Consider the following 26,795-nt stretch of genomic DNA (forward strand, 5'->3'; position numbering starts at 1 on the left):
TAACACAACCAAAACAAAAGCAAACAAGTCAGGATGGTATATAATTAAATGCTAGTTTATGAAGCGTAGGGTTAATAGAAGAACAGGAAGCAGTAGAGATGTCAAGCAAGACTCCGGGAGGAGATAGGGCTTTAGAAGATAAACAAGAAGCGAGGAGACTGTTGGAACTGAGGAACAACAATATAAATAGTGGAGAGAGAGAAAAAACATCCTAGGTGAAGGGAACTCTGTGAATGAAAGTATAGCATCAGGAATTCATTCAACAAATATATATGTATATATATATATATATATATTTATATATATATATATATACACACACACACATATATATATTAAGTCAAGAGAATGAACACACAAACTGAAAGGACGGCAAAAAAAAAAAAAAAAAAACCAACACCACACATACAAAAAAACTGGCCTAGCTGGAACACAGAGCTGGGAGTACTAGAAACTAAAGTCAAATAGGTAGAATGTGCTCAGTTTATGGAAGGCCTTGAATGCCAAGCAAAATTTAGATTTATTTCAGGAGGAAACAGAGAGACTTTGAAGGCTTTTGACTAAGAAATGACATGAAAACAGCAATACCTGAAGAAATTTAGTCTAGGTACTGTATAATATAGAAAAGATTGTAAGGTGGGCCATTTCAAATTAACTTTTCCTGATTTCTCTCATCAGAAATGCATTCTCTTTTTGAAACCTTAAAGTACTTTGTTCTGTATCTCTCTTACACACAGAACACTCTTTTTTGTATTATACTTGTGTGTTTTTCTTATTTCCCCTATGTTGTTCAGTCATTCAGTCATGTCCAACTCTTTGTGACCCCATGAATCACAGCAAGGCAGGCCCTTCTATCCTCCTCCACCTCTTGAAGTCTGTCGTCTAGGTTCATGTTCACTGTTTCCATGACACATGTCATCCTCTGCTATCTTCTTTCCTTTTTGCCTTCAATCTTTCCCGACATCAGGGTCTTTTCCAATGAGTTCCATCTTCCCCTTATGTGGCCAAAGTATTTAACCTTCAGCTTCAGTATTTGACCTTCCAGTGAATAGCCTGAATTTATTTCTTTAAGTATTGACTGGTTTGATCTCCTTACTATCTAAGGGACTTTCAAAAGTCTTCTCTAGCACCGCAAGTATCAATTCTGTGGTGCTTAGCAACTCTTACAACCATACGTTGCTAATGGAAAAACCACGGCTTTGATTATACATATCTTTATTGGCAAGGTGTTGCCTCTGCTTTTTAATATGTAGTCCAGATTTGTCATAGCTTTCCTTCCAAGAAGCAACTGTCTTAATTTCAAGGCTGGAGTCACCATCTGCAGGGATTTTTGAGCCCAAGAATATAAAATCCAACACTACTTCCATTTCTTCTCCCTCTATTGGCCAGGAAGCTATGGGACCAGTTGCTAAGATCTTAGGTTTTGTTTTTTATGTTAAGCTTCAAGTTAGGTTTTACATTCTCTTCTTTCATCCTCATCAAAAAGCTTCTTAATTCTTCATTTTCTGCCATCGGAGTGGTATCACCTCCATATCTGAGATGGTTGGTATTTGTCCCAGCAACCTTAATTCTGGCTTTGGATTCATCCATCCTGGCATTTTGTATGATGTACTCTGCACATAAGTTAATAAATAAGGTGCCAATATACAGCTTTGTTGTATTCCATTTCCAATTTTAAACTAATCAGTTGTTCTATGTTTGGTTCTAACTGTTGCTTCTTGATCTGCATACAGGTACCTCAGGAGATAAGTAAGATGATCTGGTACTTTCATCTTTTTGAGGAATTGCCACATTTTGTTGTGATCCACATAGTCAAAAGTTTTAATGTAGTCAATGAAGCAGATGTTTTTTCTGGAACTTCCTTGCTTTCTCCATAATCCAGAAAATGTTCACAATTTGGTCTCTAGTTCCTCTGGCTCTTTGAAAACCAGTCTGCTCTTCTGGTAATTCTCAGTTCACATATTGCTGAAGCCTAGCCTGCAGAATTTGAAGGATAACCTTGCTGGCATGTGAAATGAGTGCAACCATTTGGTATAGTCCTTGGCATTGCCCTTCTTTAGGATTTTCTGCTCTAGTGGCCACTGCTGTGTTTTCCTTCCAAATTTGATGGCATATTGAGTGCAGCACTTTAATAACTTCATCTTTTAGGGTTTTAAATAGCTCGGCTGGAATTCCACCACCTCCGCTAGCCTTATTGTTATCAATGCTTCCTAAGGCCCACTTGACTTCATTCTCTAGGATGTCTGGCTTTAGATGATAAGCACACCATTGTGGTTATTGGTGATGTTAAGATCTTTCTTGTATCGTTCTTTTATGTATTCTTGCTACCACTTTTTAATCTCTTCTGCTTCTGTTAAATCCCTACCATTTTTCTTGCTCTTCATTTTCTTTGGAATGTTTTTTGTTGTTGCTTCCCATATAGTATCGTGAACCTCTATCCATAGCTCTTTGGGCACTCTATCTACCAGATCTCATCCCTTAAATCTATTCATCATTTCTACTTCATAATCATAAGGGAGGTTATTTAAGTCATGCCTATATGGTCTCATGATTTTCCCTACTTTCTTCAATGTGAGCCTGAATTTCGCAATAAAAAGCTCATTATCTTATCCACTGTCAGGTCTTGTTTTAACTGGTATATAGTCTGGTATTTAACTGGTATATAATCAATCTGATTTCTATGTTGACCATCTGGTGATGCCTGTGTGTAAAGTTGCCTTTTGGGTTGCTGAAAAAGAGTGTTTGTTATGACCAGCAAGTTATCTCGACAAAACTCTATTAGTCTCTGCCCTGCTTCATTTTGTACTCCAAGGCCAAATTTACCTGTTAGTACAACTACCTTTTGATTTCCTACTTTTAGCATTCCAATCCCCTATGATGAATGTGACATCTTTTTTTGGTGTCATTTTTAGAAGACATTGTAGGCTTTCATAAAACTGATCAACTTTGGCCTCTTCAGCATTAGCAGCATATAGACTTGTGTTAATGTGATGTTGAACTGTTTGTCTTGGATTTGAACAGATAACATCTGGTCATTTTTGAAATTATCTCCTAGTACTGCTTTTCTCACCCTTTTGTACTCCATTTCTTCTAAGGGATTCTTGCCCATGGTAGTATATGTAGTGATCATCTGAATTAAACTCACCTACTCCCATACATTTAAGTTCACTGACACCCAAGATGTTGATGTTTAATCTTCTCATCTATAGTTTGATCGCATCCAGCTTACCTTGATGTATAGATCTTTCCAGGTTCCTATGCAACACTGATCTTTATACAGCATCAGACTTTCCTTTTGTCACCAGATGCATCTGCAGTTGGGCTTCCTTTCAGCTCTGGGCCAGCTGCTTCATTAGTACTGGAGCTACTTGTAGCTGTCCCCCATTCTTCCCCAGTAGTGTATTGGACATCTTCCAACCTGAGGGGCTCAACTTCCAACATCATCTCTTCTCTCATATCAGTATTGTCCATGGGGTTTTCTCAGCAAAGATACTGGAGTGTTTTGTCATTTCCTTCTCCAGTGGATCACCTTTTGTCAGAACTCTCCACTATGACCTGTCTGTCCTGGATAATCCTGCATGACACAGCTCATAATTTCATTGAACTATGCAAGCCCCTCCATTACGACAAGGCAGTGGGCAAGTACCTGTCTTATTCATGTTTATGTCCTCCTTGGGGCTAATCCTTTAGGAATACCAATTTTTAAAGGATCTTGAATCAGAGCCCACTCAGTAGGTTGTTACATCAGTCCAATTATTGGGACAAAAGAGTTAGAGCACAAGGAAGAGCTACAAAGTAAGCAGCTAGTTGGAGTAAGCAAGGAGAAGAAAAGGGAAGGGGAAGGAAACAAGAATTTATTAAGCACCTAGCATATCATTTAACCTCACTGGAGAAAAGAGAAAGAAAACCAAATGATGCCAAGCACAATAATTAGAATTAGGAGAATTACTGATATAATAACAATAACATTATAAAGACAAACAACCTTGAAGGATTTAAGAACTGTGATCAATGCTAGGATCAACTATGATTCCAGAGGATTTATGATGATGCCTGCTGCCCACTCCTGACGGTGAGGTGAATGGCTCAATGTGAACGCCAAGTGGTAAATGCCAAATGAGACGTATATTTTTGGACAAGGCCAATGTGGGAGTCTGTTTTGGTTGACTATGCATATTTATTACAAGGGTTTTGTTTTTTCTTTTTTTCTAATGGGGAGGAAAGAAGGAAAGAAAAATAAATTTTTAAAAGATAAAGGATGAGGCAAAGTTGATAGATGTTAGAATTTTTTAGAAGACATCCTCACAGATAACAATACATCTATTATTTATATTAAGGGGTTGGTAGGAATCTGCTAATTGATGATCGAGCCTACTTGAACAACAAATAACAAGCAGAAAGTTCTAGAAAAGGCAAGAAAATCTTTAAATTATGCTATTTTCAATAGATCCTAAGGCAGCATGTGGTGTTTTCATCACTACTATTTAATGAAAGTCCAGAATCGTTTAGAAAGGATCTTCCCTTTAGAATAGGCAAGAAGAGCAAAAGTAGAAGTGCTTAGTAATTTGAAGGAACCAAAATACACAAAGAGAAGCAATGATAATACTGTGCATGAATCACGTCAAATAATGAGGAAAATGAGCTACAGGTCTAAAAAAAGACGTAAATATGACTAATATGTAACCATGAGTTTTGGTGGGATGTAATGCATGACTGTAATGCCATAATGGAAGGTTATACTTTATTCAAAAGAAAAAAACAAAGTAAAGAGGGAAGTTGAGTAGAACCACTTAAAGAACAACCCAATTAACCTGTGGAAATCCATAAACTATAAGTGGGAAGTATTTGAGTAAGGATCAAAAAGTTGACAAGCAGAAGTAATACTGCAGTAAAAGTCAAAGATGCCCATATATCTCTCTCATCCTCAAAAAACTCTCACTTGATCTGTCCATCCCCACTAACTGATTCCAGATCTCTCCTCCCTTTTGCGGCTAAACTCCTTGAAAAGGCCATCTACAATCAGTGCCTCCATTTCCTTTCCTTTCGCTCTCTTTTTAACTTTCTGGCTTTAAACCTCATCTTCAACTTTGTTGAATCATTCAAATGCCAAATATAGTGATCTCCATTTGATACTAGAGACAAAAGGGAGCCACTGAAACTTCTTAAGGAGTGACTTTGCTTAAGGAATATTAATTTGAGAGAGCTATGTGGATTTATGAAATATAGAAGAAAAGTTTTGGAGTTATTACAAGAAGTTATTACAATAACAAACAAGAGATGAGGACCTAGGCTGTGGTATAAATGGCAGAAAAGTTCAGGAAATGGAAGAGACAATATTTCTACCTGACTGGATGAGGGGAAGAGAAAGAGAATGAACAGCTAAGGATGATTCTTAAGCTAAGAACCTAGGTAAGTAGAAGAATGATGGTATCCTCAACAAAAAACAAATAAGTTATGAGTAAGGATAGATTTAGGGGGAAGGATAATTAGTTCTGTTTTGGATATGTTAGGTTTCAGATATCAATAAGCCATCCAGGTGGAGACAGACATTTAATAGTTGGAGATTTGGGACTGGAACTCAGGAGATGAGAGGCCTGGAATTGAATCCATGGGAACTTATGAGATCACCAACAAAGAGTGTAGAGACAGAAGGGGAAGGACTAAGGACATAATCTTGGAGTACACCCATTCAGAGAGGCAGTACACTGATAATGATCTGGCAAAGGCATGACTGGCAGGAAGAGAACTAGTTTACAAAAACCCAGAAAAGAGAGAGTATGCAGAAGGATGGGGTGGTCAACAGTATGAAAATGCAGAAAAGTTAAAAAATATCAGGACTGAGGAAATGCCATTGGATTTAGTAATAAAGAGATTGCTGGTGACCTTGGAAAGAATAGTTTCAGCCAAGTGGTGGGAGTAGAAGCCAAACTACAAGAGCTTGAGAAATGAGTATGTGAAAAAGTGGAGGCAATGAGCAGAGAGATTTTTTCCCCTAGGAGTTTACTTGTTAAAGGGAGAAATATCAATATAAATGCACATGAAACTATGCAACCACACTTAGTTGACCAATCAGTCAACTAAGAATAAAGGATGGAGACAAAAAGTATGTAAAGACAGATATGTGAAAATATCAGGAACATGTAAGACAATAATGAACAGAGGGTTGGGATGAATGTTATGGGCAGTAAAACCTTTTTCTTTTTAATATATCCTGGGGGCAAAAGGAAAACAGAAAGGAATAGAACCATTGCTTGGGGTGGAAGGTAGATTTATGATGATAACTAAAGATCAAGACTATGGAACTATCATGTTGCTTCTGTTTCTTCTACCAAGGAGAAGGGTTTTCAGATTAGGAAACAGAATAAAAATAGTTAACAGGAAAATGAAAACCAAGTTAAGTGAGAAGATTCTAAGAGAATACATAACTGCTTTTAATGAGTTTAAACACTGGACTGGGGAGCATGCAATTCCCTCCTCTCCCAGAACTTGAAAATGCCAAACCACATTAGAAAACAATTCCTCAGCTCTCAGGTCCCCTCAGGTTCCATGAGGGATGGGTTTTAGATAGCAGCAGCAGAGTCACATATATGGAGGTACAACTCAACCTGCCCTGTGCCCACCACCACTGATTGAAAAAACAATAATGCTTTACCTTTCCTTAACTGGTGAACATATAGTAGGAGCCACTCCTGACATCTAGGTCTCTGCCTCAGCACCTACATCTCTTTTCTCCATCACTAGAACTAAGATGGTAGAGTTCTAACTCCTAACCCTCCCTTCACCCCAGAGCCTACTGTCATGTGCAGAAGAACCACTCTACTATGCTTCAGTGAACCATCTGAGAAAAGCAACAATTGCTCCAGGCTCCAATAACCATCAAAATCCCAGATACTAGGCTTCTTCCCACCACAACAGCTTTGTCCAGGCTAGTCTAGGAACCAAATGCAAACACCATGTACAGGGTATATTATAGGTGAGCATCAGCCTCCATCAACTTGGGATAAGGCAAAGAAAAGCGTGGGTTGAGTCAGGCCCTGGAGGGAGGAGGAGGAGGGGAAGAAGAGGAAGAGCCTATTTATCACATATTTATGAACCCAGAAGGTTGACCTAATCTCCTTGCTAGTTTAATTCCTTATTTCCTGATGTTTGAGAGACAATAAGCTAATACTGGCTTCTGGCATCACAGGGCCGTGAAGGGTAGGAGCTCCAGTTAACTAGCACTTTTCTTATGGCTAGTAAATTCCCAACCTCTTCTTCTCTAATGATTCATATTTTCTGTATTCGCTATTGAAAGTCCCATACATTCTCCTGTTACTGTTCCTCACGCCCTCATTCTCAATCACTTCAGATGGCCTCCATATCCTTTCCTCCTCTGCCTTCTCCCATCTATTGTGCCCTCTGAAATACCCTCTCTATGGTTATTAAACTTCCTTTCAAGCTAAATTTCTTCCTCTAACACTCTTTCCATCTTATTGTACTGACTGAAATATGGCTCCCAATGGAAGAAGGTGATTTTTACCACTATGGCTAAAGATTAAACTAACAGCCAAACAAGGCTTCCAGGAGGTCACAAAAGACAACAGATACTTTTCAGAATATGAAATTTTAAAGCTCTTGTATGAACAAGATAATTTCAGCTAGAATAAGGAGATATATAGCAGAGAAGGAAAATGTCTTTACTAAACTTCTTAGGGTAAAGAATCCACTGTTCCCTTCCTTTGCTTAGATCTCTTGACTGATGAGGAGTGCTTATAAACAGCTTCTTCAATCTATGCTATCAAAGAGAGTATAGATTTCAGACATACCACATTCGCTAGCTGATCCACCCACCAACTGAAAGAACTGCTGGGCAATTTTTAGATGATCTCTCTGAAAGACAAAGAAAGCCTTTCATTAGAAGAAGCAGAGTATCCATATTTTTAATGAGAAAATAATAATATCATCTTATTGTTGGCTGTTGTTCTTTTGAGGTTTAAAGTATCTTCACATATAGAATTTCATTTGGTCCCTGCAGAAATTATTGATCTTATTGCTAATGAGAAATTGGGAAAATGAAACTGAGGAAAATTTGTATAGGGTTTCATGGACAAAAAGGGAAAAATCAATAAACAAGTAAGTACTCGATGTCTGATACACACAAGAGAACTGAAAGCATTATTCACATCAATAAAACACTTTAATTTGGTTTTTATTTTCAGTTCCACATTAACATTTTTTAAAAAGAAAAATATATCTCAATTCTGAGTATAATTATATTGTAACCTGTCTTTGAAAAGGGATTGTTACTTTCAACCAAAGGAGGCTAAGTATGTGTTTATTAACATCATTTTTCTATAAACAAAGAACATGAAAAATGATAGTATATGAGAAGAGCTTTGAAAAGTATTAAGTGCTATGTAAATTAAAATATTATTATATATAAAGGCTGATACACATAAGTATAAGAAAAGCAATGGGTTTTTACATGGAGTTGATATTACCCTCATCATCTATCATAGTATTGCTAGGATATTTATACAATTTTTAAAATCTGCACCTGCTACATGATTAAATGCAAACTCCAGGCTGGGAGAAGCTATAAAACTATGCTATGGCTGATCTTGCTTGACAGGAGCAATGACTATGGATGTAGCTTGTTCAAAGCAAAATGATAATTCTCAGTGTTAAAAGAAAGCAGCAATTGTTTGCTAAATAGCCCTTAAAATCTTTTTGGAATGTAAGCTGATAGTAGATGTACAGAAATGAATGGTATTACAGAATGACAGACTCATTTTGAAAACCAGTATCAATTGCATTTTGATCCTTATAATCATCCTTTCTAGCTACAATAAAGCTATAAAGTCATGAATACCAGAGGTTTTACACTCACCAAACCCATTTCTTGTCCAAGAGCTGCATTGACCACCCCCTTAAGGATGTATTCCTAGAAATACAGAATATTATTTTAGTAAAGATAGGAAAGACATGGTGGTGTTGTTAAGTCATTTCAGTCATGTCCAACTCTCTGTGACCCCATTTGGTGCTTTCTTGGCAGAGATACTAGAGTAGTTTGCCATTTCCTTCTCCTGCTCATTTTATACATGAGGAAACTGAAGCAAACAGGGTTAAGCAACTTGTCCAGGGACAGACCAGTAAGGGTCTGGGGCTAGATTTAAACTCAGGTCCTCCTGACTCCAGGGCCAGCGCTCTTTCCACTGCACCATGTAGCTACCCCTAGGTTTAGATAGGATCTTTCAAATTCATTTCTAATACCTTCTGTGCTCCTTCTAACCTAGTATATTATTTTACCTAACTCTAGCAACAGGTACCCAAAAGATACTTCTTAGTTTTTCAGTCTAGTTTCCAAGAGACATGAGTCTAAATGTTAAAATACACTACTTGTACAAGTGACGATAAGTGACACTAACATTTAGTAGGAAAAATTAAAAGAATAAGAGTATCTAGGTTGCATTTAATAATTAATTTTGTTATAACTATTGATCAGAATGCACCTAATAAGATCTGTTGCAGCACCACTAGTGTTCAAGATGACTCAAAATAAGAGAATAGGCCTGGAGATGTTGAAGCTTGCCAAATTAGGGTATATTGCCAGCCTTAGACTCTGTGGTCTAAAAGTCCACATTTCTTTATTGTGAATTTCTTTATGTACCTGTAACTTTGGGTTCAACACTGCTATAGGCATAAAAATCTTTATAGCCCAGCCCTCTTGAAGAACTGGGAATGGGCAAAGTAGGTCAACAAAAGCCCAGGACACTCACCTCCTAACATCACTACATTTCAGGGAAATTGTTTCCTAGATTAGTATATACATCTCTCTTGAGAATTCTCAAGCCAGCCTTTCAGTTTACCTTTCTCAAGCTCTATTGAATTTTTTTTCTCAAATTTTTTTTATTATAAAACATAAAAATGATAAGACATTGACAAACCATCAGTAAACACATTTAGAAACAGGAATAGAGAATTGTATATAAAACTTCTATTATATAAAGGTTTCTTGTTTTAAAGAAAACACAACAGGGCCAAAAATGCCCTGCTCCTCAACTTCTTATTCCTTGTGAACATCCTAAGATTCCCTCTAAAGATCCTTCTGCTTTCTTCTGGGTATTTTTAAATGCTAATTGACACTTTTTTACTTCTTTTCTTCTCTCCCTTTTGTCAATCCTTAGAGCTCAATACTCTTCCATTACATTCATACACTATAATTTGCTCAATCATTTACCAACTGATTCACCACTCCCTTTGTTTCCAATTCTTTGCTCCAAAAAGGTGCAGCTATAAACATTTTACTACATTTAGTTCTTTCTCCCTGTCTTTTATCTCTTTGAGGTATATGCCTGGCAATGACATCATGGGGGCAACAAGGGTAAAGCTCCACTGGTTTTCTTTTTTTGGGGGGGGATGGTTGGGGGGGGCGGAAAGGCAGGGCAATTGGGGTTAAATGACTTGCCCAAGGTCACACAGCTAGTGTGTCAAGTGTCTGAGGCCACATTTGAACTCAGGTCCTCCTGACTCCAGGGCTGGTGCTCTACTAACTGTGCCATCTAGCTGCCCCTCCACTGGTTTTCAATGGGTTATAAGTAGTGAGAAAAGAAAATGTTATCAAATACCTGAGGAGTTGTAGGTTCTAGATCTTTAATTAAGTTATAAGCCTCTTGTACATCATCTGAAACACCAAGAAAATTACTCAGAATGAATTCTAGATAGTTCCTGTAATTTCAAAACATTTTTGAAACAAAGATTAAGAAGGGTTAAATACATTGATCTTGAATTAATGGCTCTGCTTCAGAGCCCACATAACAAACTGCAGTAAAATCACTCAGAGCCATGGTTCTACAGCTCAAAGGGGCCTTAAAGACCACCTCACCCAGCCCTTTTATTTTACAGATGAGCTAACAAACACCATATAGTGACTACTTGGCATCTTGGTTTTGAAAAAATCTCATTAAATTTTTCTGTTTAAATGGCTACAAAGTACTAGAAGTCAATTCAATAAAAACATTTATTAAGTGCCTATTTTGGGCAAGATGTGCTAGGCACTGGAGGTACAAAGAAGGAGCTTACAATTTAATGTGGAGGGGAGAGATGTATATCAATAACTATCATACAAGGTAAAGTAGAACAGCAAAGAAAGATCAAAATGCTATTAAAATGCAAGTCTAGAAAAAGTCTTTTCAGCTACCAGGTAGGGTAGAGAGAAGCCTTCAGGGAAGTTCCACTTGACTGAATCCTCGGAAGGTAAGGACTTCACAAGATAGAGATATGGTGGGGGAAGATGAGGTGAGGGAAGGATAGGTGGTCCATTACAGGAAAAGGGAAAGGGTGGCAAAATTCAAAGCACTGAGAGTAGAGGGCAGAGCAAGAATGGGATAGTCCACTTTGGCTACAAGGATATGCAAAAGTTTAAAACATAGGGTGTCCCAAAAGTCTTAGGGCAGTTTTGTGCTTCAATAGCTTAAAACTGCACTAAAACTTTTGGGACAGCTTGTATATTGTGAAGGTCATAGTCAGAATGTAGTAAGCATTGAATCCCAAAATGAGGAGTTGATACTATATTGATTATGCGAAGGAGAGTGACTTCATGTTTTTAAGTGAAAGAGAATGACATTCAAAGAATTATGCACTTGCTAAAAATTTTTCTCACTGGTCACAGAAAAACCAGTTATTAGATGCACCACTGGCCGAATGCCTTTACTACAGTAAGATTATTTGATATTATTACAGAACTTGGTTAATAACAATGACAAAATGATGTTAGTGCCAGCAATGTTATATGATACATGCCTTCATCTGACCTCTCATACATTACCACCAAGACTGTTAATTATTTTTTAAGAATGACACAATGTCCACCCAAAAGAATAAGCTATGCCTTGTGGTCAGCCAATTGATAAGTAAAACTTTTATATTCTTTTGATAACACAGTAATTGAGCCTCACTGCTTCTAAGTACTCAACATGTTCTAGTCATGGGGCTTAGTCCAGTGGATCTCTTATACAGTAGTGTGTATTGGTGTATTATATAAATTTGGTATCTTCCTCAGGACCTTACATAATGCACAGGACTCGAGACAGTAGGAGTTCAATAAATATCTGTTGAATACTAAATGAATAAATTGCATATTGTCCTATTATGCATTCATATTTAATAATATATTTCTGTATTAAAAGATTTAGCTTTGTAATTTTTTCCTTCTTATTGAGAACTTACCAAGTACAAACTGCTTAGTACATTAAGTCATGTTTTGGTTTTAAACAGTCATATAGTAAAACCTATTTCTTTCATTCCGTGAAAAGATCTTTCAGCTGGGAACACCTGTATGAACTTCAGCTGAGTGAAGAGAGCAGAATCCACTCAATAATAACTTCTTGGAGGCCAGCAGGCCCATTTTTTGTCAGGTAACCTTCTGGTAATTTGGTGAAGTCTAACACTAGAGTTTGTCATTCATAACTGAAGAAAATGCCAAATTTCAGTTAGAGGATAGTGGAAATAAAGCTGTATTTTTTTTCCCATCCAAGTTCACAGACAACCTGAAATCTATCCACAGACCCCAGGTTAAGAAAGCCTTTCTCATTGGCTAGTATGACAGAAAGAGAAATGCCAAATGTTGGAGGAGATGTGGGAAAATTGAGACACAAAGGCACTGCTGTTGGAGGGGTGAACTGATCCAATCTTTCTGGAGAGCAATTTTGAAATATGCCAAAGGGGTATAAAACCATGCATACCCTTTGATCCAGCAATACCACTACTAGGTCTGTAAGATTTTTTAAAGATTTAAAGATTTTTTAAAAAGGGAAAAAGAGCTATTTTTACAAAAATATTTTTAGCAGCTCTTTTTTTGTGGTGGCAAAGAATTGGAAATTGAGGGGATGTCCTTCAACTGGGAAATGACTGAACAAGTTGTGGTATATAATTGTAATAGGATACTATTGTGCTATCAGAAATGATTAGCACAATAGTTTCAGAATCACCTGGAAAGACATGTGATAAAAAGTGATGTGAGCAAAACTAGGAGAACATTGTGCACAGTAACAATATTGTATGGGGACCGACTGTGAATGACCTAACTATTCTGAGTCATATAATGATCCAAGACTATTCAAAAGGACTCATGATGAAAAATGCTATCTACCTCAAGAGAAAGAACTGATGGAGTCTGAATGCAGATTGAAACATACTACTTTCACTTTCTCTATTTTATTCATATTTTCGGTCTGTTTTCTTTCATAACTAATATGAAATATGATTAATAGGGAAATATGTTTTGCATGACTGCACATGTGTAACCTATATCAAATTGCTTACTGTCTCAGGAAAGGGGAAGGTGAGGGATGGAGGGAAGTAAAAAATTTTTAAAAATGAATGTTAAAAATTGTTTATACATGTAATTGGGGAAAATAAAATATTTTTTAAAAAAACCTGTCTTAGAGGGTCACCTGGGGCACTGAGAGGTGAATGACTTCCCAGGATAATCTATGCTGGAGATAGGGCATGCTGCCTACCACCACACACTATGATAAATTCTAACAAATAATTAAAAATTTAAAAAATCTTTAAGTGCGAAAAAAAGAAATAATATAATCTGTTCCAATCATGGAGAAAAAGAAAACATTTGAATCAAGCTAATGGAAGAAACTTTTGGAGGCAAATTCAATAAGTAAAATTATGGAAAGACAAAGGATTCTGATCCACAAAAACTAATGTCTCTAAAATGAAAAGGAAACAGATTATTTAAAAAAAAAAAAAACAAAAGGCCTAACATCCAGAATCTATGAAAAAAAAAGTGATACACACTGATAAAAACTAATGCGCACTCCTCATGGAGCTACAATAAAAAGAAATGAACAATTTTTAAAGGACAAATTACAAATAGTTCATAACAACATGAAATGTTGGTCAAATTGCCTGCCTAAATAATAGCCAGAAATCTACAAATTAAGGCAACCTTAAGATACTATCTTTATAATACATTCAATAAATTTATAAAATGACAACAATAATAAAAATTCCATGTCAGCAGGGTTATATGGAAACAGGCATCCTATAATGTAGATGGGAATATAGACTGGTGAAAACTTTTTAGAACTCATTATGGCAACATACAACAAGAACAACAAAACTGATGATTCTGGGACCCAGTGAGTCTTTTGCTGGAGCTTTATTCTAAAAAGGTCAATAAACATTGATAAAGTACCTGTTCTGTGCCAGGTACTAGGAATACAGATACAACAAAGAAAATAATCCCTACACCGCGAGAATAAAGTGACAGAAGAAAAGAAAATTTCCTTTGTTTCTTTCCTTTCTGTTTTTCTATCACTTTGTTCTCACTTATCTACCTTATATGTGACCCTCTCTTCATCTCAACATCTTGCAAAAGCCCTTTTTTGTCCTCTTTTTGTCTGATCTTTTCTTCTTCTGACATATTTGAGAAGTGAAAGTATATAAAATGAATAGCAAATGTGACTTTGCCATCACGAATGATAGTTAAATTTGCTAGCCACTGGCATACCTCCCATGAATACAAGGATGCATGGCTAGGACCCTATCAGGACTGTAGATCAGAAGTTCCCAGGTTACTCTCTTATTTATATTTAGAGGAGAAAAGAGAGATGGGTGAGGAAGTGCCAAAAAGGGGAAAGAGTCGTAAAGAGAAAAAAGAAGGAAAAGAAAGAAGAAAAAACAATTAAGGTGAGCAGAGAGATAACGACAAATGGAAAGACATAACAATATCCACCTAGGTTTTCAAGTATGCTTAACTCCCACTTCAAAGAAATAAGAACCCGTCAAAACAAAGAAATTCAAGTTATACTTGGATTTAAACAAAGCTATCAAGTACTAATAGAGTTGTTACTTGAAATGAAGAGTTTATCATAAAAGTCATACAGAAATAACCACAAGCAAGTTTGTTATAGTAAGTAAAACAGGATGTTAGGGATGGCTTTAAAAACCTGAGAAGGTAATTCAGCACGGGATCAGAAATTAAATAGTCTGAAAGTCCTCCCAAGTTCAATCAAGATTAAGACCCATATTTCCTTACCCTGACGAAGATAGTAAATCACTAAGTTTAGTCTAGCTTCAGGAATAACATCAACCAGGGGAGGCAAAACCTGCAAAGCACCTTCACCGCCTCGGAAAACAACCTACAGAGAAAGAGGTCATACATTACGCTGGCAGCAAGAATAGGCATGGAGGAAGGGACTGCTGGGGTAGTTAGACTGGGAGAAAAGCTTCTACATGTTCCTGGACAAAAGTATCTAAAAGAAAACTTCACAATACTTGGATTTGTGGGGAAATAGTTTATCAATTATTTAAATGGATTATTATTTAGCTTTTATCAGTCTTTTTTCTTTTTTTGTCAACTTTTTGCCTTGAAAAATGTTTCATTTTTTAAGATCATCCTAAACTTTTGGAAACTCATTAATCTAAATAAGTACATGAGAAACAGAATAAAGTCAAGACCCCTAGGGCAAATTCCTTTCTTATTACTGCATCTATTCCTTCCTGCTACCTAACAAGTTCAGAAAATTATCTTCCTTATATCTGATCATAACTGGAAATGGTTTGAAGTAGATGGTCAAATGGTAAGGCCCTTTATTTATTACCTGTGGCCCAAACTCATGCCTAAGAATCAGGAATGTAAAATATATGGAAATTGTAAAGCCCTGGGAAGAAGAGTGGCATTTGGGGGGGGGGGGTAAATAAAAATGTGGGGATGGGGGAAAAGAACAATTAAGCAAAAATATTTCTTACAGATCTAAAGTTACTTTGGTAATTCAGGAACAGAAAAATATACTATAAGTTGATGTGAACACAGAATCAACACGTTTGGTGAGAAAAGCTTGTTAGGTGAATGAGGAAATTTAGTTTCCAGTACTAAGCTCTACTACCACAGCTCTTTAACCTTGAGCTGGAAAACTTTTTAAATTAAAACTATTTTAAATAAAGGTACGAGCTACAGTAGGATAGGAGCCAATTCATTCAAAATTGGAGCCCATTATTTACCAGATTGTGCTTGATAAGTTCCTTAGCAAATTCAAAGGAAGAAGAAGCATTATCCATCAGGCTCTTGAGTTCTGCCTAAAATTCAAAAAAGACATAATTAAGAAAAGCATAAAATATACAATTAGTATTTTATTTCCTTACCATCTTATCATATTCTCATAACACTTTACAAAGTGTTTTCATGTATATTATTTATATGTGTGTATATGTATGTATGCGTGTGTGTAGATACACAGCACAACCTTGAGAAGTAGGTAGAGATGGAATTAATGTTCCCATTTTACTGATAAGAAAACTGAGGTTATATGTTTAGTAAATGGCAGAGCTGGAACTAGGTATGATTCTTACTTCTTAATTTAATTACAGATCTGGACCTGTCCGCTAATACAGTCAACATCTCTAACATTTCCTCAACCATTCATTATTCTTTTGTCTATCAGTTCCCTTCTCTATCTGCCTCATTAACCAATCTGGATCCCCATGTTCAGCTATATCAACAATGTATCCTGGAATCATTTCCCTGATTTTTTGTCATACTTTCTAATCCTCAACCCTTGGGAACTTTTACTGTCTTCTTAATTTTACCCACTAAATATAGGTGTTTCCTATAATGCTACTCCCAAATCCTCTTCAACATCTGTAAAGGCAATCATTGAATGGGAAGATCTTCCCCGCCCATTTGAATGGGCTTCCGGAGCAGGGCTCTCAGGGTCCTGAGGGGAGTGGCTAGGACTGGAGCCAATGGAGGCCAGTGGTGGAAGGAGCTTGCTGAATGCTGGAGCAGAGCTAAGAGGCAGTTGGTGAGGCACTTGGTGAGAGCAGTTAAGAGCTGAAGGAGAGAGGAAGCAGTCAGCTAGCTGGAACACAGCTTGGAGATTGTGGCAGAAGCGGCGGTGACTGCGGCAGGTGCTACAAAAAAGGACTGACCCTCATGGAGGTCATGGAGATCGGAAAGTGCTGAGCAGGGGCTTGAGGCCAGTGGGGGTCTTCTTGCTGGAGGTGGGGGGAAGGACCAGTATGGCTTGGCTTGCTGCCATAGTGCTTTTCTGTGGCCTCCTGGTCACTATTGTGAGATGGGCATACTGGTTTTGGAAGGTTCTTGCCAAGATGTTGAACTGGAGACACTGGTCCATGAGTCTGCTACTTCTGAGTTTCAATAAATGCTTTAACTCCTCTGCCTTCTACTTAGAGAATTCCTTATATCCTGTGATTCTGGACCATTCAGGCATATTCATGGTTATCTTTGAAGTCAAGAATTCTGCCTTAATGATATAACATCTCTACTGTCTCTGTTTGCCTCAGATTCATGTATTCTCTCCTCATCTGTTTCAGAGAAGTGTCCTTCCTTCTTATGAAAGCTAACCTTTACACTTATTACCTTGATACCATCCCTTCTGAGACTGCTCTACCATAGTCTGGCCTCTAGCTTGATCTTCATTCTCTCATTCATTTCAATGCCAAACTTCTTGAAAGAATAATCTATCTTTATGCCTCTGCTTTCTTACCACTTTTTCCTTAATATCTTGTGATCTGGCTTCTCCTCCTACAACTCTACTGAAACTACTTGAAGTTAACCAATTAACTCCTAATCATAAAATGCAATGGCTTTTTAAAAAAAAGCTGCAAAATCACCTGTGAAGGCTTTTTATTTAATCACTTTTTAAAAAAGTATTATTTAATAATTTTAATATTTCTTTTCTTGTAAAATTTTGAGTTCCAAATTCTTTCCCTCCCTATGATCCCTCCCCCCACCCACTGAGAAAACAAGCAAAATTATATCAATTATATGTGAAATCATGCAAAACACATTTCCATATTGGCCATATCTCAAAAAAGAAAGTGAGAAAATTATATTTCAATTTGCACTAAGAATTCATCAGTTCTTTTTCTGGAAATGGATAGCACTTTTTCATCATGAGTCATTTGAAATTATTTTGGATCAACGTGTTGATTAGAGTAGCCAGATCTTTCATTGTTATCATTAAAACACTGCTGTTGCTATGTATAATGATCTCCCAGTTCTTCTTATTTCACTTTGCATCAGTTCATATAGATCTTCCCCCCTCATCATTTCTTATAGCACAATAATACTTCATCATAATGACATGCTACAACTTGTTCAGCTATTCCCCAATTGAATGGACAATCCCTCTAGTAGTGTATTGCTGGGTCAAAAGGTACATACAGTTTTATAGCTCTTTGGGTACGGTTCCAAGTTGTTCTCCAGAATGGCTGGAACACCTCACAAGTCCACCAATCCATGATGTCTGAATTACTTCTTTCTGTCTGCTTGTAATAGTTTTCCTTGACCTGGAATTTGGCTATAATACTCATGGAAGTCTTCATTTTGGGATCTCTTTCAGGAGGTGATCAATGGATTCTTTGAATTTCTATTTTACCCTCTGGTTCTAGGATATCAGGGAAGTTTTCCTTGATAAATTGTTGAAATATAATATCTAGGTTTTTTTTATAATTATGGCTTTCAGGTAGTCCAATAATTTTTCAATTGATAAGTATTTTTTATTTTTTGCAATTATTATCCCTCTTAAAATATCCTCTTAAATCTATCTTCCAATTTGTTTTCTTGATGAGATAGTTCACATTTTCTCCCATATTTCATTCTTTTGACTTTGTTTTGTTGTTTCTTGAAGTCCCATAGAGTCATTAGCTTCCACTTGCCCAATTCTAACTTTTAAGAAATTATTTTATTCCGTGGGCTTTTGTAACTCTTTTTCCATTTGGCCAATTCTGCTTTTTAAAAAGCTATTTTCTTCAGTTTTTTGTACCTCTTTTTACAAAGCTGTTAATTCTCTTTTCATAATTGTCTTGCATCACCCTCATTTCTTTTCCCAATTTTTCCTCTACCACTCTGTTCTTTGATACTTCCAGGAATTCTTGTTCGACTTGGGTCCCACGAACATTTTTCTTTGGGGCTTTGTTTCACATTATCTTCTTCTGAGTTTATGTCTTGGTCTTCCCTGCCACTGTAGTAGCTTTTTATGATCAAATTCTTTTTGTTGTGTTGTTTGCTCATTTTTCCAACCTACTTCTTGACTCTGAACTTTATGTTAAAATTGGACTCTGTTCACTTGGGGGTGGGAAGACATGTCCCAAGCTTCAGGCTTTTTCATGCTGCTGTTTTCAGAGCTAGTTGTGGAGGATCTAGAAGTTTTTGGTCCATCCAAGGTGGTGTGATCCAGGAAGAGTTGTGGTCACTGGCATCCTGGACCGCACTCTGGTCTTTATGTAGGAAGGGCCCCTTCTTCCTTGCGGCCACAAGTTCTAGGGCTCCTCTTTACCTTGAACTGTGACCAGAGCCCCTGCTCCTTTGAGACTAATCACAAGCACTCCTCTCTACCCTGGAATTGCAACCTAGAACTGTATATGGGCAATAGAGTTGCCAATCAGTGCCAGCTATTCCCAGTGCCAGCAAAGGGTCCTACCTGTAATCTGTTTCTGACTAGCTGTCCAACTCTCTTATTGTCTCTGGGTTGAGACTCCTGAAGTTGCTGCTGCTTGCTGTAGCCATCACAGCCACCTCCAAGTTCCATGGCTGGTGCTTCTGCCATGGAGCCTGCTCCCAACCCAGGGTTACAGACCTTTCCTGACAATCTCTTACGTTGTCTTAGGTTTGCTGCTCCAAAATTTCATTTTGAGTAATTTACGAATGTGAAGTTATTTTAGCTTTCTTTGGAGGGGAATGTGTGGTAGAATTTTGGTTTGCTGACTATATTCTGCCATCTTGGCTAGCCTCTCTAAAGGCCTTTTTTTAGTCCTCATCTCTCTTGACTTTACTAACCATTTACTGCTTGAAACTCCACCCTCAGCCTCACTATGTTCTGTTTTTTCTTATATTTTTTCTGTCTCTATAACACCTTCTCTATGGTGAAACAGGTAAAGGGAAAACAATTAAAATCTGACTATTTTAAGGGTGCCTCACACTCACAATGCATTTGTACCTTGTAAAGGGGATGCAGGCCCTTTCAAAATCTAGTGGATCAGTTTGTACCTTGCTGAGCATATAAAACTTTGTTCAGCTCACCTGCACCTGGTAAAGGACATGAGGCCTTGAGTAGTCATTTTCATATGAAAATGTAAGAAAAAAAATTACGCAACTAGCAGAAAGCATGAATTTGCCCCCATGGCATAGATTTTTCTCTGTATATGTTCTGCGACTTACATGGACCATTAGGAAAGCCTAAGAGGTTTTTTGTTGTTGTTGTTGTTGTTGTTGTTGTTTGTTTTTTAATTGAGGAACCCTGAACCCCAGAGCTGTCTGGAGATTACTGGGTAAAAAATCACTGCTTGGTTGTGACCTAACGTGCAGAGATGCAGATTTGGGAAATGGACAAATTAGGATGCATAAGGGCTCTCATGATGGGGTCCCAGCCATTTTACAAGAAGAACTGTCCTAACAAGAGGCTAAAGCCTAAAGGATGACCTGCTCTTCTACCTTCAAGGTGGCAGACCCCAGAGATGAGTCCCTAAGGAAGCTGAACTGGGGGAGCTTCTGCTAGCAAAGGTCCTTGATTTTTCTGAAAAGCACCACAATACTCCAGCTGAGGACTGCAACTGAGCCTGAAGAGAGAGGTGGTAGAGACAACAGCCACCCAGGAAGATCAGTTTGAGAGAGCCAGGCAGGTCTCAGACTGGGTGAGAAACCCAACTACTTACAAGGACATAGAGAAGACAAGACTATGCCAAGTCACGTGAAGCTGCCAGAAGACCTGGCAGACCAAGTTTCTGGGAGTCAAGCTATTTTAGCACAAAGAATGTTAGGACAGGCTAAGGCAGTGAACCACTTAAACTACTCCCCCACCTGCCCACCCTCCATTACAGACCCCCCAGGTAGTATTTCTGTATCTTTTTCTTAAGCAGCTAGGTGGCGCAGTAGCTGGAGCTCTGGGCCTAGAGTCAGGAGGGATTTCAAATCCAACTTCACTCTTACTAGCTGTGTGACCCTGAGCACATCACTTACCCTGTTTGCCTCAGTTTCCTCATCTGTAAAATGGGAATAATAGCACCTACCTCCCAGGGTTGTTGTGAGGATCAAATGAAATAAATATTGTAAAGCACTTAGCACAGTGCCAGGCACACAGCAGCCACCAAATAAACTTATTCCTTTAAGCCCTCTGGGTATGCAGAAAGTCTTCCTTTAAACATTCACTTTGTCTTTGCAAACAATGTTAAGCATAGACTTACCCTAGTCTGGGTGCACTTATTGGAAATATGGTTGGGAGGGAGCAAGGGGGCAAGGGCGGATGAGTCACTACAGAAGAAAAATAACAGATTACACACTGCAGTGTACTGCCAGAGTGCTGTCTCTGCTGGGGGCTCTGAACCAAAGAGAAGAGCCACAATTACAGCTCCTTTGAGAGGACTTTCCATAGCAGGGAAGGAGCTCTTATGCCAGGAAACCAATCAAGGCAGTGAGTCAGTAGGGAAGGGGGGCAGGGTGAGACAGGTGTGGCTGAACAGCCCTGTTCATCACATAACCCCACCCCTGCTACACTATATTATGATTATAAGAAATTGGTAAGCAAAGTTGGTGGTAATTGTTTGATGGTGGGAAAATAATTAGCAAAATGTAAATAATGTGCAGTTTTCTTTTTATGGAAAATGTATGAATGTCACCTGCAAGTTTGGTAGATTTGAGCATATTGAGAACATCTCTAATGCAATGAATTCTCTTTCCTGTATATTAATGTAAAGTATTATACGATCAGCAAGATGGTGATGTAGTTGTTTTCAACAGAATTTCCCAAATCTAGCAACCTCAAATCAAGAAATACATCATGTTGATGGTAATAAAACTATGGAACAAAAGAAGATAAACACCTCCACAAAAGTTAAATAAAGCCTTTTAAAATCACAGAAGATTGCTGCACTCCTTAAAGCTTCTACTCACCCTAAACACCCCTAGCCTTCACACGGGTATCCTGTACAAACTGTCAGGCTTGTGTCTTAGACTCCAGGTGTGGTGGTCTCTCTACCCTGTCCCCTTCAAGCAGTGGCTCAGTCTGTACCCTCCAGACCCCAACAGGTAAAAAATATTGATCTTGTCCAAGAAAAGGCAAGGGAAGAAGGATATGGCATGCAAAGATGGCAAGAGTAGGCTGGATTTCCATGCCCAAGACAAAAAGACCTATAAACTTAGCCGTCGCCTCAGTCCTCTCCCTGTGGAGTTAATACATACATTGCATCCCATGCCGACTAGAAATTGCTCCCTGATCTCACTCTGCCATCATGCACTTCATCCTCTGCTTCCATGTCTTTGTAAAACCGTACCCCACGTCCCCTCTTCCCCTCCAGCTAAGAATCACTACCATCCCTTGTGGCACATCCAAAATGCCACTTCTTACGGGAACTTATATTGATCCCTCAGTGTTGGTGTTTCCTCCCTTCTAAAATCCCTTGTATTTACTTGTGCAAGTAACTACACACACACACACACACACACACACACACACACACACGCACACACTCCACCCCCAACTCCCACCCCAGGGGAATATAAGCTCCTTGAAGCCAAAAGCCATTCTTCATAGTGTGTTTGCATCCCTCATGCAGGGCACACAGTAGGCTGCTGAATAAATGCTGGTTAAGATGACCCGAAGGCCTTCAAAGGGAGTGTTTCCCATGCCCGTAATGCGCCATTCTCCTCATCTAGGCCTGCTGATCTTTTTTCCTCTTTCAAGAGTCTGCTTAGTAATTGCTCTTCTCTAAGGCTCCCAAATGAAGGTATTTTCTCTTCCCTCAGATTTCTTGAGAGCACTTTGTCCTATTCACTTCCCTTCCCACTCCAACTTGTTAGATCGGTCTCAGTGGACTGTTCAAGGCAGTGTGGTGTAATGGAAGGAACACTTGGAGAGACCCAGGATTGGGTCCCAGCTCCAAGACTTACTGCTTCTGTGACTCTGCAAGTCACTGAGCCTCTTCTCCTCAGGCTCCTCATTTGTAAAATGGGCATAGGAAGACTTGAAATGCCTAAACTTTAAAATGCTCAATAAACATGAGTGGTTGTTGTTGTTAAACCTTCAAGGGCAGAGACTGAGACTTTTTTTCATCTTTATATCCTCAAGACCTATCACCAAGCCTTGCTTAATAAATGTTTGTTAAATGGAATCTGAAAATATAGAGTGCTACACAAATGCAAGGTATTATTATTTGTCCTGAAAAAAAAAAAAACAACAAAACCACTCAAGTACATTTTAACGACCCACAGTCTGCTAAGCACATGTGAAAATACATAAATGAAAATTCCCTTCAGGAAATCTGACACACAGAAACATTACTACATTTGGGCACAGTACAACTGTGATAATGACAAAATCACATGTCACTAATCATGAACATGTCCTTTATAAAGGGGTTCTTAAACACCTGGGAAATGTTTGCAGAGTACTTTCAATAAGAATGAAGTTAAAAGCAAATTTCCAGAAGTACCTCAGCTGCTTTGCCGTTGTAAAGACGGAAATGGTTACAGGCCTTGAGGTTGAGCGCAATGGTGCTATCAGGAATCTGCTGAAGGTAAACAGCCAGCACTTCTTGAGACACATCATAATAATCCAATTTATAGTAACAAAGAGCCACATAAACATTGAGAGCAAGATATTCCCTGAAAAATAAGAGAAGTAAGAGCATGGATACAACATTCTACTACTGCACAGAAGTAAGGTTAGAGCATCAGGATTATTTTTATGGCCCTATGGAATAAAACCAAGGCCGGAAAGTAGAGCAAGGAGAGGGCTGACCTTCATTCAAGTGAGATAGATTTGGGTTCAAGTGCTGCCTCTGAAACATAGCTGTGTGATCATTTAACCTCTCAGTGCCCTAAGCAATTATAAAGACTATAAATTACAAACATAGGGCTGAACTCCACACCAGAGAGTCCTATATAACTATTAAATCACAAGTTCAGACAAAAAAATGTAAAGGGATCACCACAGCAATTTTAAGTCAAAAGGCAGTTTATGCATCTTTCATGAACAGAAGGCGGCATAATGAGGAATGGAGAATCATTTTACAATGTAATACATTTGTATTTCAATATTAAGAAGCCAAGAGATGACACCTAACAGGGTGTCATTTCAAACATGGGGTCCAAAGACCTAAAGTTAACATCTAGAGTTTTACCATATCAAGATAATCATGCTATAACTACCAAACCTAACGAGGAAGACATACATATTCATAAGGTATGTGGTTTCAACAAAACTAATTCTTTCTATAAATAGTGTTCTATCAAAAATAATAGGATGACGAGGTAGGGCACAAACCGGTTATCCAGCAGTATTCGCTTGTAGATATCAATAGCTTCTTGGTAGTGAGAGCGCATGTAGTGAATCGATGCCAAACTGAGCTGATCTTCCGTGATATCCTGAAGATTCTGGTGAAAATTCATCAATTTCTTCTCATCATTGAACTAAGATACAATATGATAGAGGAGACTTGTAAGATTAAACTGTTAACAATACCAAAGTAGAAATCAATTGCATTCAGCTATCATAGGGTAGAGTTTCACTTTTCCCTCTCACTCTCCCGCGTTTTTCTTTCCATCTCCCTTTCTACGTTTCTCATTTTTTTTTCTGTCTCTTCCTTCTCTGTCCTTCTTTACAAGAGAAAAGAAAAAAGAAAAGCCTTAGAAGAATCAGCTTGGCAAATGCAAGTCTATAAAGTGTGAGTAAAATATGTCTATTAATCCTTCTGTCCCTACTCCAACGTTGTACTCTTCTCTGTCATTGTTCCCTTTCATTTCTTCCTTTTGTTTCCATTTTCACATTCTCTCTATTGTTCTCTCTCAACTAACTAGCCATAATATAAAAATAAGGCATATTTCTTATTGTTTGCTTTGTTGAATAAATCTCCAGGTTCCCTGCTCTTAATCTAGTTTCTCCTCTCCATGAGGCTCTTAGGGGCTGCAGGCCGCCTAAGGATTAAAGCAGTGCCCTGGCTCTATGCATTTACTGTTTGAGTTGGTTACTGAAAAGAAGACTTATCTTTTACTTAGGAAGAGCAGAAAAATGCTACTTTCTACAGTCCAGGACACTCGACAGGGAAAAAAACCACTTATTCCCTCATATCTGAAGTATAAAGCATCTGTTAGGAGGTTTCCTCGAACATTAAGTACAGTAAGAGGGTTAAAGAGAAGGTGATGCATGAATCAATAATAGCTGCACTAGAAAGACTCAAATGAGAGAAAGTCCGTTGGAGTAAATGAGGTGAACACTCAGAGTGGACGTGGCTTCAAGCTCCTGCTCCACACTTACTATCCAATCTAATCTAAATCGACAAGAATTTACTAAATGCCTACCAGGTGGAGGAACTAGGCATAAAAAAAGGAAAGGAAAAACAGGCTGTGTTCTACAGGACTTTCCATTCTATTTACCCCATAATACACAAAACCAGAAATAGATAGGTGTGTATGTATATGTATATGCGTGTATGCATATACACATACATATATATGTGTACACATAAACATACACATGTATATGCATATATATTACATATGATATATGCATCTGTATATACATACACACATTTTTTTTTGAGGAGGAGGGACACAGCACTAACAATGAGGGGAATCAGCAGAGGATTCCCAAAGGCTAGGTAGGAGGTGGCCCATGAGCAGGTTCATGAAGGAAGCCAAGAATTTCAAGAAGTAGAGGTGTGGGAGGAGTGCATTCTCATCATCAGAGGCAGTGTGAGCAAAGTCATGAGGGCAGGAGATAACATACTGAATTTGGAGAATAGCAAGGAGGTCAGTTTGGCAGTATGTAAAAGGCAATAACATAGAAGCCTAAAAAGGAAGGCTGAAGCCAGACTGTGAAGGAATTTAAATACCAAGCTGAGGAATTTGTATTTTATCCTAGAGGCAATAGGGACTGACGTGGTGTTCTCATGAAGGCTCATAGGGTTCAGAGCTCAAAGGAAACTCAAAGGTCATCAACCAACCTAGTTCAGGTGCTCATTACTCTTCTAAATTACTGCAAAGGCCTAATTGGTATCCCTGTCTCAACCTCTTCCTTACCAAATCCATCCTCCACACAGCTGCCAAAGTAATTTTCCTTTAGCTCAGATCTGACCATGTTACCCCTGTACTAAATAAACTACTGTGGCTCCTTGTAAATAAAAGAGCACTCCTCTGGCTTTGGGAGCCCTTCCTAACCTGATTCCAATCTCTCAGCTAGCCTTAGCTAGTGCCTTCTAGTACGCCTTCATACTGCTCACCTTCCAGCCACACTGGCCTTCTAGCTGTTCCTTACACATGGCCCTTCATTTCCCTTCTCTGCACAGACCACCCTTGTGCCTGGAATGCACTCTCTCCTCATCTCTCCCTCAGTGAATCCCTCACTTCTTTCAAGATACAATGTAAGCACCACCTTTTAAACAAAGCCTTTCCTGGCTTCCTCAGCTGCTACGGCTCTCCCTCTCTAACTACCTCATATTTAGTTGCTACTTATTCTGTATATACTCATATATGCACATGTTTTCTCCCTCACTAGAACATAAGTTACTTGAAGATAGGTATTGTTAATTTTTTTGTATTTACATCTCCAGCACTAATACAATGCCTGACCCATACGAGGCACTTAATATTAAAAAAAAAAACAACAACTTGTTTGACTTAATGTGATAAATGGATAGACTCAACTACTATTTTTCAAATTGTAGCCTGGAAAACAGATCTGATGACTCTATTTACCACTTGTCTCAATTTTGGTCATCAGGCATTTAAAATTATTCTTACATGATAATGTAATAATCATACGAGTTTAATAAAACGAGTTGGG

At 38.2% G+C, this 26,795-nt stretch overlaps 1 protein-coding gene across 2 annotated transcripts in view; it reads right to left on the minus strand.

The window, feature by feature from the left end:
• TTC26 (tetratricopeptide repeat domain 26) overlaps positions 1-26,795 on the minus strand; it is a 65,183-nt gene that overhangs the window by 17,544 nt on the left and 20,844 nt on the right. The window contains exons 6-12 of one of the 2 annotated variants that reach the window (XM_036760105.1): positions 24,279-24,424; positions 23,446-23,617; positions 16,000-16,074; positions 15,035-15,137; positions 10,608-10,663; positions 8,870-8,923; positions 7,806-7,869 (exon numbers count right to left, since the gene is read on the minus strand). In XM_036760105.1, the coding sequence (XP_036616000.1) occupies positions 7,806-7,869; positions 8,870-8,923; positions 10,608-10,663; positions 15,035-15,137; positions 16,000-16,074; positions 23,446-23,617; positions 24,279-24,424 (670 nt within the window). Of the gene's footprint in view, positions 1-7,805; positions 7,870-8,869; positions 8,924-10,607; positions 10,664-15,034; positions 15,138-15,999; positions 16,075-23,445; positions 23,618-24,278; positions 24,425-26,795 lie in introns of those variants that run through there. The other variant, XM_036760106.1, reaches the window with a different exon arrangement.

This window comes from Trichosurus vulpecula, chromosome 5 (assembly GCF_011100635.1).
Source record: "Trichosurus vulpecula isolate mTriVul1 chromosome 5, mTriVul1.pri, whole genome shotgun sequence".
Taxonomy (NCBI): Eukaryota; Metazoa; Chordata; class Mammalia; order Diprotodontia; family Phalangeridae; genus Trichosurus; species Trichosurus vulpecula.